This window comes from Chelonoidis abingdonii, chromosome 1 (genome assembly GCF_003597395.2).
Source record: "Chelonoidis abingdonii isolate Lonesome George chromosome 1, CheloAbing_2.0, whole genome shotgun sequence".
Classification (NCBI taxonomy): Eukaryota; Metazoa; Chordata; order Testudines; family Testudinidae; genus Chelonoidis; species Chelonoidis abingdonii.
In genome coordinates this window covers 259,177,808-259,189,942 of record NC_133769.1, presented here as the reverse complement: position 1 = coordinate 259,189,942, position 12,135 = coordinate 259,177,808, and the positions used below count along the sequence as shown (strand labels likewise).

General features: G+C 41.2%; 1 protein-coding gene across 2 annotated transcripts in view; it reads left to right on the top strand.

The window, feature by feature from the left end:
• The window catches only part of TMCO3 (transmembrane and coiled-coil domains 3), a 67,623-nt gene extending 65,268 nt beyond the window's left edge, over positions 1-2,355 (top strand). Inside the window, exon 13 of one of the 2 annotated variants that reach the window (XM_032777828.2) lies at positions 2,202-2,355. In XM_032777828.2, coding sequence (XP_032633719.1) covers positions 2,202-2,315 — 114 coding nt within the window. In that variant the 3' untranslated portion in view covers positions 2,316-2,355. Of the gene's footprint in view, positions 1-894; positions 1,536-2,201 lie in introns of those variants that run through there. The other variant, XM_075061429.1, reaches the window with a different exon arrangement.
• The last annotated feature ends 9,780 nt before the right edge of the window (positions 2,356-12,135 follow it).

Sequence of the window (12,135 nt, the reverse complement as noted above, 5' to 3'; positions counted from 1 at the left end):
TAACTTATCTAAATAATTTCTTTATCATTCATATAATTTCATGTTGGGATTCCATATTTTTAAAATGCGGCTTTCCCTTTTGGGTAACTTGTTTTAATTTAGCACAGTCTTTAATTCTATAAAGAATGAACAGCTATAAAGTTTTGTACTTGATGGAGAATTTCTGATGACACCCAAATTATTAAAGCTAAGATTGAAGACCCTTTAAAATATCGTAGATATATATGTTACTGATCGTTATTGAAAAGGATTAATGAAATAACATTGGCCTACAGTACAGTGTGTGTGACAGGAGATGTACTAGTTTCCCAAACACATCTGTCAGCATACCTTAATCTTGATTTACAAAACCCGTTGGCTTAAATCCTTTTAAGCAAAAATGACCAGCAATTCCACAAGTTATGAAAACATGTACTACAGTGAGACCATCGGATGTATTTTCATTTTCAAGCTATTAGAACCTTGTTCTTCTCTAGAGGAAAAGCTTGTTGTATGAGCTGTAATGAACTGTGGCTGCAAACGTGGTAAGTTTGTCAATAGAAATTGAGCCCACAATCTCAGCGCAAAAAACAATATAAATAAATCTACTACTTGAGTTAAAGAACTTTATTCTGTGATAGCAGTAGGCTATATTTTGTTGGGGCCAGTTACATATAAGGGAAACATAAAAACACAGTGTATTATATATGCAGTCTGACTAATGGCCCTATGCTTCCCTCCGTAACATAAAGTTATAAAAACTGCACTTGTGTAAAATAGTTGCAGCCTGTCCAAACAGAGATCACAATGAAAGTTTGGGACCTGCTTGTGCATGCATGGAGTTCTTGTTGTTGTTTGTTTTTGTGAGTTCTGAGACCAAGAATTATGGCATCTTTCCTACCTTTGTTCCCCCAGATAATTTTACATAGAATCATAGAAGTCTAGGATTGGAAGGGACCTCAATAGGTCATCTAGTCCAGACCCCTGCACTCAAGGCAGGAATAAGTAATAACTAGGCTGTTCCTAACAGGTGTTTGTCTAACCTGTTCTTAAAAACTTCCAGTGACAGAGATTCCAGAAACTCCCTAGGCAATTTATTCCAGTGCTTAGCCACCCTGACAGTTTGGAAGTTTTTGCTAATGTCCAGCCTAAACTCCCTTGCTGCAATTTAAGCCCATTGCTTCTTGTCCTAATATCCGAGATTAAGGAGAACAGTTTTTCATCTCATCCTTGTAACAACCTTTTATGTACTTGAAAACTTATCATGTCCCCGCTCAGTCTTCTCTTCTCCAGACTAAACAAACCCAATTTTTTAAATCTTTCCTCATAAGTCATTAGTTCTAGACTTTTAATCATTTTGGTGCTATTCTCTGGAATTTCTCCAGTTTGTTCACCTCTTTCCTGAAATATGGCACCCAGAACTGGATACACTGCTCCACTTGAGGCCTTAGCAGCATGGAATGGAGTGGAAGAATTACTTCTCGTGTCTTGCTTACAACACTCTTACTGATACTGATCCCTGCCAGACCCCACTTGATATGCCCTTCCAGCTTGACTGTGAACCACTAATATCTACTCTCTGAGAATAGTTTGTTTATGAGACGGTCATGCAAGATCAAAAGCTAAGTCAAGGTATATCTCTGAGAATAGTTTGTTTATGAGATGGTCATGCAAGATCAAAAGCTAAGTCAAGGTATAGCATTTACATTTCCAAAAATAAACTATCCATTTTTAAAGATGTAAACAGCTTCTTTTCTGGTTTTTGAATTAAAAGTAACTATTTTAAACTTTTCAGGATGTACAGTCATATGTTATGCTTTTAGAATGAATGTAAGCACTCAGGGTATGGATTATGACTTGATTTTTATCTGTAAAATGGCTAGCACACTTTGGTGTTAATTAACACCAAATATAGAATTTTTGAGTGTAGTTGGTACTTGGCCTTTGGTCTTTTCCCTTATTGAATCCCATGGACTGCATTTTTTAAATTGTCCTGTAAATATACCGATAATTATTTCATTTCACTACTTAATATGTGTATACATTTGCATGTGCAATTGCAGGCACAGAGTTAGAGGCCAATCTGAGGCCTCTGTGAAAAGTAGTCCAGAAATTTCCTAATTGGCATACCTCATTAATCTTCCCACCCCTTCCTTAGTTTATTGCATAACTATGAATATGAACTGTAGAGAAGTAATTCCATTCTGATCTCCAATTTTCAGGTATATCTCCTTATTTTGAGTGTAACTACTCTAAGCCTTTTGCTTGCCCCAGCACTGTGGAGAGCTGCAACTATGAAATGTGTACCAAGACCAGAAAGACGATCAAGTACCTGACAAGACTTATATGGAAATAATAAATTTGCTTTGGAAAGAATCTCCTCATTGCTCATTGTGTTTCTATGCAGCTAGAAAACAGGAGGTTTTGATATTCCTCTAAACATGCAGTTGGTTCTGATACTGATTTTAAGAAACAAAACACTACATTAAAAAAAGGTTGGTATTTTAATGATTGCACATCTTTTACAAGACATTGTCACACATTAGAATCTGCCAGAATAACTTTTTATTTGGATGCAATCAGTTACACAGAGTAGAAATTATTTTTTTAAATATTGCATCATGCAATCGCCTTGAGTATTTTGCCTGTATGTGCCTTTTTATTGCATTGATTTTCATCCTCTACTGTTGATTCATCACAAAATTTTGTTTTAAAAAAAAGAAAAAGAAAAAGAGGGGAATTAAAAAAAAGAAAATACAAGTTATTTTATGGTGCCCATGGTATCGTCTTAAAATAACCCTTGAGAAAGTTAATTGTACATTCAAGAGTTAAAATGCTGGTCTGAAATTAGTCACAAACTATACACACACACACATATCTCTACCCCGATATAACGTGACCTGATATAACACGAATTAAGATATAACGCGGTAAAGCAGCGCTCCTGGGGGGCGGGGCTGTGCGCTCCGACGGATCAAAGCAAGTTCGATATACCACAGTTTCACCTATAATGCGGTAAGATTTTTTTGGCTCCCGAGGACAGCGTTATATCAGGGTAGAGGCGTGTGTGTGTGTGTCTGTGTGTGTGTGTGTGTGTGTGTGTACGTGTACATACACATACATATATACATACAGTAGTGTGTAAACTCTAGCCCTTTAAGGCAGAGATGAGGTTTAACAACTCTAGCTTTCAGCTATTTTAAGCATTAAAATATATATCCCCAAGTGATACAGCCAGTATCTTGATTTTTGTTATACCTCTTAAAGCAGATGTTATGTATTTGCTTAGGATTGTAACTTTAATTCATTTTAATTTGTTCTCATATTTATTGACTACATTTGTGACTAAAAGTTAACTGTGATCAGATGGTGTCTTGACTTTTAAATTGTTTTTAAGACTGACACCAATTATCAACATCTCCTGTTATTGATTTATTGTTATACTGATTGTTTACACTTTTTTAATTAACTGAGACCAAAAGAGAGCCTAAATATTTCAGAACTGAAAATAGGTATGAAAACATTTCAGTGATTCTCTGAAAGTTCTTTAGGATGAAAGTAGATGACTTATTCTACATTAAAAATGATTTTGTGTAAATTATGTTGCACAAAAGAAGGGACAATTTGGATATGTTTTGAGAACATGCATAACTCAAAACTTTAAATTTATACTGAATAAAATGCAAACTTCTTAATGATATTTTAATATAAAATGTTTTTAATTTGTGCTGATATATGTATGTGCTTCTGTTTTAACAAATTCTTATAATTTAGTCTGTGTAGTAGAGTAAACCTTGTGAAAGCCTGCTCTTTAAATGACATAGAATGAGCTGACTAACAGAATGTAGTTTACTCTGACAAACTATGGAGATTTAGCTTTAGTGATTTCTTCTGTTTAAAAAAAACAGCAAATGTTTTTATTAAAATAGAAAGATGTAATTTGTCAACATTTTACATCTACTATTACACTGCCATATGAAATACCATTTTTGTGAGTCAAAAATAGAAAAATGTCCATTAAATATGTATTGTAGAATTTCTTAACTTGCTAATGAAATCTAAAAAAATCTACCACCTGGAGCACTGTTGAATTAATAAACATATCATCTTTAACAGAAAAACTTTGAAGACTCTTTATTTTAATTTTTTCATTAATTTCAGCTATAGTTTTCAGTTGCAGATCGGTATTTGACATTCAAATTATAAAAGTACAGTAACTACTCACTTAATGTTGTAGTTATGTTCCTGAAAAATGCAACAGTAAGTGAAACAATGTTGAACAAATCCAGTTTTCCCATAAGATTTAATGTAAATGTGTGGGGGGTTAGGTTCTAAGGAAATGTTTTTGGGCAGATGAAAGGCATTATATACTGGACAGTATTGTGCAGGTGGTTGGGAAGTGCACCTGGCTTACCCCACACAGCCAAGCCCACTGCAGGCAAGGACGCTAGGAAGCACCTTTGCAGCAGCAGCTACAGCTTCCCCGGAGAAGAACAGGTGCCAACTTTGCTGGGGGATGCTCCAGGCCCGCCTCTTCCTGTCCCTGCTCCACTCAGGCTCACCTCTTCCCACCCCCACTTCACCTCCTCTCCAGAACAGCCACAACCCCGCTCCTTCCCTCTTTCCCCAAAGTTCTAAGCACTGCCAAACAGCTATTTAGTGGCACTTAGGACTTTCTGGGAGGGAGGGGAGGAGCAGAGCCATGGCACTTCCCCACTCATCCCCTCCCAGCGCTTTGTGCTTAGGACTTTCTGGGAGGGAGAGGGAAGAGCGGAGATGCAGTGCTTCCCCGCTCCTCCTTCTCCCTCTCAGAAAGTCCTAAGTGCCGCCAAACAGCTGTTTGGCAGTGGGGGAAGCGCTGGGAGGGAGGGGGAGGAGGCGGAGAAGAGAAACTTGTGCAATGCTCCCTTGTAAAGTTGCTGCTCTTCCACAGAATCTTACAAGCAGTGAGCAAAGCAGGCAGCCAAATGACATTATAAGGGAGCATTGCACAACTTTAAATGAGCATGTTCCCTAATTGAGCAGCAACATAACTTTGAAACAACGGTAAGTGGGAGGATGTTAAGTGTGGAGTTACTGTAATTGAAATAGACTGGCAGCATTACCATACATTTGTTTAGAATAATTTACCATTCTTTGAGTGCTTGTCTATATGTATTCCACTTCTGGTGTGCGTACACTTGAAATTGGAATTCTGACTCGTAGTGTCCATTGGGCCTCGCCTGCACTATTCCACCAACCTGAGGGCATAAAAGGTGGAACAAGGCCAATGACCATCAGTTCCTTAACATCTGTGGCTGCAAGATGGAACAGAGAGAGCAGTGCCTATCTGTTGTACTTGTGCTTCTTCAGGAGAAATTGTGTAGTTTTTAGTTTGGGTTAATTAGTGTGGGAATATTTATGTAAGCTTGAGTTTTGTAATTTTTTTTTTTAACTTTTCTTCGCCTGGTACTGGGTCTTCAGCCTCATGGCTGATCAAAAATCCTTCATTTTTAAATATGGTTTATGTGAGGTGGCTGTTCCTTTCAATGATGGACACTCAATGTTTTGTCTTGGTGAGCAGCATATCACCAAGAAATGTATTTTGTCATTTTGTTTTTAAAACAGACTTTATACTTGCATAAAGGTTTTTCTTTTAAATAAGTCTATGAGGCTTTCCTGAAAGCAAGATAGGTAGGATTCATCTGAATCCTAGCAGTTCTCTACAAAAAATGCCCTGGCAGCTTCTGGCACTGCCTCAAGTTCTAGGGCTCCTGCTTCTTTACTGAAGCATTCCTCTGCTCCTCTCATTCCTTCCTGAGAGGTCTCAGCCAAAATTCCCTCTAAATTCTTTTTGTACTGAGTGGGCTACTAATTCCACTGAGTACTACTTTTTTTTGGAAGGGGTGAAGAGTAGAGGGTATAGGTGGGCGTGGTGAGAAGTATGCAGGGGCGCTTTCCCCCAGAGTGGCTTTTCCCCATTATCACACACAAGTCCCTATCCCCACCATTTGCAAGAGCCCAGAGGGAAGCAATTCACTCTGCAATAGCACTGTCTGGAGCCAGGTGGAGGGAGGGGGAAGAGGGAGCACAAGAGAGGTGTTCTTGGGTAACATGAGTGGGTTTACTTAAGAGAGGATAAGCTAAATGGGAAGAAAAGGAGGGGTAAAGGGAACAGGAGAGGAGAGGGTAAGAGGGACAGGTATGGAATGAAGCTAAGTTGAAGAGAGCGATGGTGGTGGGGAGGATGGAGCAACAGCCAATTAGCACAGAGCAGAGAAAATCCAGTCAAAACTGGAAAGCTCTGTGTCTGAAGTCTCTGCTTTCACTGCTTCTGCTCTTCCAGTTGAAGTTTCTGGCTGGCTTCTCCCTGCAGTTGTCTCCCAAGCCCACCTTGGGCTGGGAGGGAAGGGAAGCACCACCTTCATCCTAGTGTCCCCAGAGTGGCCATCCTGTGGAATTGGATATCCTATCAAGTAACAATTTGTCCTTCATCTTCCAGGGTTACAAAATACATTGGCAGACTGCTAAACCACTAATGGTTAATGGAGCACCCCCTTACCCTCTCAGTGTTCAACCAGTGGGGATTCCCAGACATAGAGTTCAGTTTGCAGCTGAAAAGAACATGACGTGCAAAAAATTCTGTTGCACAGGGGGTCAAGTAGATGCATTCGTCATATCATGGTCTATGGGGGTCCTGTATATATAACCAGCAATTTCTGTCATACCAAGAGTTTTCAAGAAAATCAAGCCAGATCTGTGCTGATGATCCTTTTAGGTCTGGCTTGGCCCAGGCAATCCTACAGCTAATGTAATTTCTTCTCCAAGTGATTGCACAGAACCTATCAAGCACTCCCCTCCAGCTACTCACAAGGACCGCTGTGAGGGGAATCCAAGCCTCTGTTGCTCTGCATCCATCTCCATCTCCATCCCCTGGGTGTTGTAAGCTCCTTGAGCCTAAATGGAGTCCAGCCATTGTCCCAAACTTGGGGTCCCTTGGCACACTCTTAGGGCTCAGACTCACTATCACCCCATCCTGAAAGCTAGCACCTGCTATCCACCAGTCTCTCTAGGTGCAGTGGTACCATTCAGATTCCTTTGTACTTAAACCACCTCTCCAGAACTCCATCCAAAAACTGTGAAGCTTCTGGTTACAGTTAAACACTGTCAGGGTGCACAGCACTCGTGAAGTAGCTAACACACACTTTTCCCAGAATCCAACATGTTAATGCTCTTTTATATTTGATCATACAATACAGTAAACACTATACAAACCCCCCCTGCCTCAGTTTCCTCACCACTGAACGGTATTCTTTGGGCTGGGGACATTTGGGCCTTAGGGCCATCTGGGTTTGGGAAAATGGGCAGGGACACCACTGACACACAAAACTGCTACTGCTTTATGCTGGGTGACCTTGGTCTCTCCTGCACAATGCTTTCCTCCTCCTGTCTGGCTCCCTCTGTTCCTGTGTGGCTTGCTACTTAACCCTCCCTGGCTTCCTTTGTTCTGTCTTCCTTTGTTCTGTCTTCCTTGTTCTGTCTAACTTGCTACAGCTTCTTCCTTCCTACTTCCTTTCAGAGAAGTCAGCTAAACTGGTTTTCTAAGGATGTAGCTCACCCATTGTTCCTAGGTGTTTGCATCTGAATAGGCTTATTGAGTCTTGCACCACCTCAGTATGCCCTGGTCTACACTACAAACTTGCATTGGTCAGGGGTGTGGACAATCCACACTCCTGAATGACACAGTTATACCAACCTAACCCCTGGTGTAGACAGCGCTATGTTGACAGGAGGGTTTCTTCCATTAACATAGCTGTTGCCTCTGGGAGGTGGAGTACCTACGCCAATGAGAGAAGCTCCTGTCAACATAGGTAGAGTCTTCAACAAGCACTACAAAGACACAGCTGCATCAGTGCAACTGTACTGCTGTAACTAGTGTAGACAAGTCCTGTATCTCTGTCTGGTGTGTTCCTGTTACAGCACCTGCCAGCAGTGGTGGATCCACATGCATATAGGCACTTATGATACAGCAGTTTTTTATAATATAACTTAATAATATCAACCAGAATTCATAAGTTGTACAGATGTGGCTCCAATTAATCACAACTTGTCCATTCCACATTAGGTGTGTGTGCACCCAGTGCACTGAAGATGAAGATTTTCTCATAGTGGTATCCTTCAGGACAGCGCATGCACCCTGTGTCTGGTCATGCTCCTGCCCAAGGATATAAAAAGCAGAGCTTCCATGATCCTACTTCAATTCCTTCTCATCACCCATGGTCAGTAGTTGTGGCATTCTGTATGCGGTTGCACAACAATTCCATTTTCTCTAAAAATAACGTTACTCTTTTGTAACCAGTTAATTCTTAGTATTAATAATACTGTATGTGATACTCACACTTACGACATTTTTATGTTTTCTTTTTTGCTTGTTTTCCTTGGGTGTCTGATGCCTGGTATCAGGACCAAGCAATGCATAAATCTTTGGGTTTCAAGCACTGCTCTGTCTGGAGGATAACTATGCCTTTCAGTGAGGCCCATTCCCACTGCTTTAAATCTTTGGGGGAGAGAATTATATCAGAAAGAAGTGCCATATTTGTACAGCATTCAAGAAGATAATCCAGACATCAAGAGAAGTAAGATTAGAGATTTTTTTTTGATGGAAAGTGTATTATGATCCTTTCTGGAACTGAGACATTTGGTACAGGCAGGTGCGGACGTTCCCCTCTGGTGTTATCTGGACTGTGATCTGCTAGGCCACTCCAATCCTGGACTCTGGGAGCCAGCCTTACCCTGCTTTGCTGTGTGAACCCCCACTCCTGGGCTGTTCACGCACAGCCTCTGGCAGGTAAACTGCTCATTGGATTGTGCAACTGAATGACACTAGCCAATATCTCAGGTCCCAGACACAACCCTAGGAACCTCCATTTTGCAGTGTCCAGTTATGCCCACTGGATGCTGCAAAGTTATGAGTTCGTCAATTTAACAAAGAAATTGATATGTACCAGGCTTGTTATCCCAAGGGGAGTCTCTGACACACTTCAAACCAAACACACTGCTTCAAGTAGAATAAATAAATAGATTTATTAACTATAAAGATACATTTTAAGTGATTATAAGTGAAAGCATAACAAGGCAGATGTGGTCAAATGAAATAAAAGCAAAACACATTCTAAGCTGATCTTAACACTTTCAATGTCCTTACAAACTTAGATGCTTCTCACCACAGGCTGGCTGGTTGCTCTTCAACCAGGCTCTCTCCTTTGATCAGTGCTTCAGTCGCTTGATGTGGTGTCTGTAGATGTAGGTGGAAGAGAGAGGAAGAGCACGGCAAACGTCTCTCCCTTTTATCATGTCCTTTCTTCCCTTTTGGCTTTGCCCCCACCTTCAAAGTCAGGTGAGCATTACCTCATTGCAGTTCCAAACTGACCAAAGGAAGGGGGGTGATTCCCTCAAGAGTCTAACAGATTCTTTTGCTGCTGTCTAGGCCAGTGTCCTTTGTTCCTGTGAGGCTGGACTGTGTTTGTCCCATACCTGCCCTGATAAGGTGTGAACTGCCTCTCTGCTCTGACAATAAGCCCGGGCTTATTGTAAGTGACAAAGATACATTTTCAGCCTCATAACTACATACATGAAATTATAATCTGTAACATTACTGTAACAGTCACTGTAACAACCATGCTCAGTGCATCATGAGCCTTCCGAAGACACTCAACATAACAAACTTTGCATTGGATACCACAAAATCATTTTACAAGGATGAACATGGGGGTGTAGGGTGTTCCCCCAAGATACAGCATGTCACAGAGTGCACCTCCTGATCTCTGACTGTCCTTGTCAAGCAGAGCTGGGAAGAAGGCAACAATCTTATCCGTGATCAAGAAGCACGAGTTCTCAGAACTTCCTCGGGCTTCAGAGTCTAAGACAACTTCTTCTACAAAGAAGTCTTGGTCTCCCTCAGTTGGTGCCTCATGGAGCTGATTGGGCACTGAAGTTCAAGCTCCAGTTCAATGCTCCCCAATACCATGGACTACTGATTCTTATTTGTTGGAACTGTCGACTCCACTGCCATCTTTTGGTGATATTGAGAGCAACACCAGCATAAATTTCTACTGTGGCCTCAATTTCAGCTTCAGTACACATTGCAGTGCAACTACCATTGTTGACATCGGTGATGCCAGAGGCATATAAGGCTGCCAAAGACATTTTGTGCTTCTCAGTGCCAGGTTAACCATTACTGCAAAAGGATGTGGACATTTTGGCACCAACACTTCCCTTGGTGCAGATGCCGGCAACTTTGTTGGTACCAGAGGTAGTGCATATGGTTGCAGACCTGGTACCATAATCTTCCCCTTGACGGGGAAGAAGCTCTCCAATTCAGTCACAGAGTAGCAGATGGTTCCGATAGCTAGAAAGATACAAATGTTATCTCCGGTACTGATGTCTATGCAGTCTCAAATAAGTCCACCCAGTACCATGCCTCCCTGGCCACTGGACTATTCTTACTTCTTACTGGAGTCACAGGTTGGATCACATACCTCCTATTAATATTACAGGTGGTCCAAGGGTCTCTCACTCCCCTTCTTCTTCAGATACTCACTCTCGGGCTTGCCATAGATTTTCTAACAAGAACAGATTCAGAGACAGGTCTTCCTGGGGTAGATATAACAGGCTCCCTATGCCCTATCAGGCTACACAATGACCCCAGGAATCCATGGGGTATGCCTCCATCTGCAAGATCAGCCTCTCCAATGCCACATAGGTCTAGGTCACCTATGAGGGAATCAGCTGTGTTTGGTACCAATCCCCATACCAGCTCTGGTACCGCCCCTACTGCGAAAATATATTCTTCAGTACCCAGACTGGCTCTCTTGGACACTTATGAACAATCAGCACAGGCTAAAATTACTCTGCCTCCTTTAAATTATTTCATCGTCCCTGATTAAGGCTATACTATCAGAATCTTCATCCTCAATTCCTCATGACTATGAAACATATCAGGAACTGATAAAAAGGGTAGCAAGTTCTCTGGGCATAAAAGTGGAGCTAGTTCAAGAAAATCTACAAAAATCCACATATTCCACACCTCAGCTCTAGGTAGGATAGCTGTGATGTTTTGGGGACAACCCAGAGCAGTAAAGGGTTCTGTCACCCCCTGCTGTGTAACCTTGGGTGGCCTTAATGCTATGCTGTTATGGTTCAGAATCCTGACACCAGTAGCCAGCCCACAACCATAAAGGTCTCATGCTGGCTTCCGCCAGCCTGGTCACTCCTTGCAGGGTGACAACAACAGTCCCGAGTCTCCCCAAATCCATCTACCCTGACTTCTTAACTACCAGATAGTCAACTTTTCCCTTCTGGTTCATCATCCCCAAAGGTGTGAAACCTGCCCCCAGTTACCAGTTCACTTTGGCACATACACTCCATATAGTTTGCACAACAGAGACCACTTGGGGTAAAAATAAACAAAAGGTTTATTTAATAGTATGACACTGACAGACCAGCCAACCAGGGTATGACCCATAACAACTTAACAAGAGGCACTGAAATTTAATCAAGACAATCTACTTATATGTGAATTTCAAAGAGATGTACTAGGCTAGCAATCATTAACCCATTTATTTGTAATAACAGAAATCAAGGGTAGATGCTAAGTGTAACTGTCTTTTTACCTATATCTCCTTAGAAGTTTAACAATATAACCAGATTAGCTTGTAGATGCTAATTCCCTTTCATATCTTAATTGCCTTACATTATACATGCAGATGGTTCAGTTAACCTCAAGATCAAAGGTGTAAGTTACTGCAGGAAATTAATAATATTAATAATATAGCTTAACTATCTATGCTATAATGAAATACCGGCTAATTGCCTTATGTGAATGAATGCAATTTGTTTACCTGTGCATGCATAGAAAATAGAAGATTAGCTTCAAAGCAACAGTCCACAGACAACATGCACTGTTTATTCTTATTGGGGGACGGTCCTGCTGTGACAAGAGGCTTGTCAGCTTGCTAGAGAGCTATAAAGGAAAGCCCCAGGCCTGATCCTGCCATCTGCTTAAACTCTGAATAGGGAAAGTATCAGTTGCAAGATGAAGATCTTCCACATAATGATTTGGTATAACCTGGAAAATGCATGGAAAGACTTGGAACAGACTCTGCACTGCCTATTGGC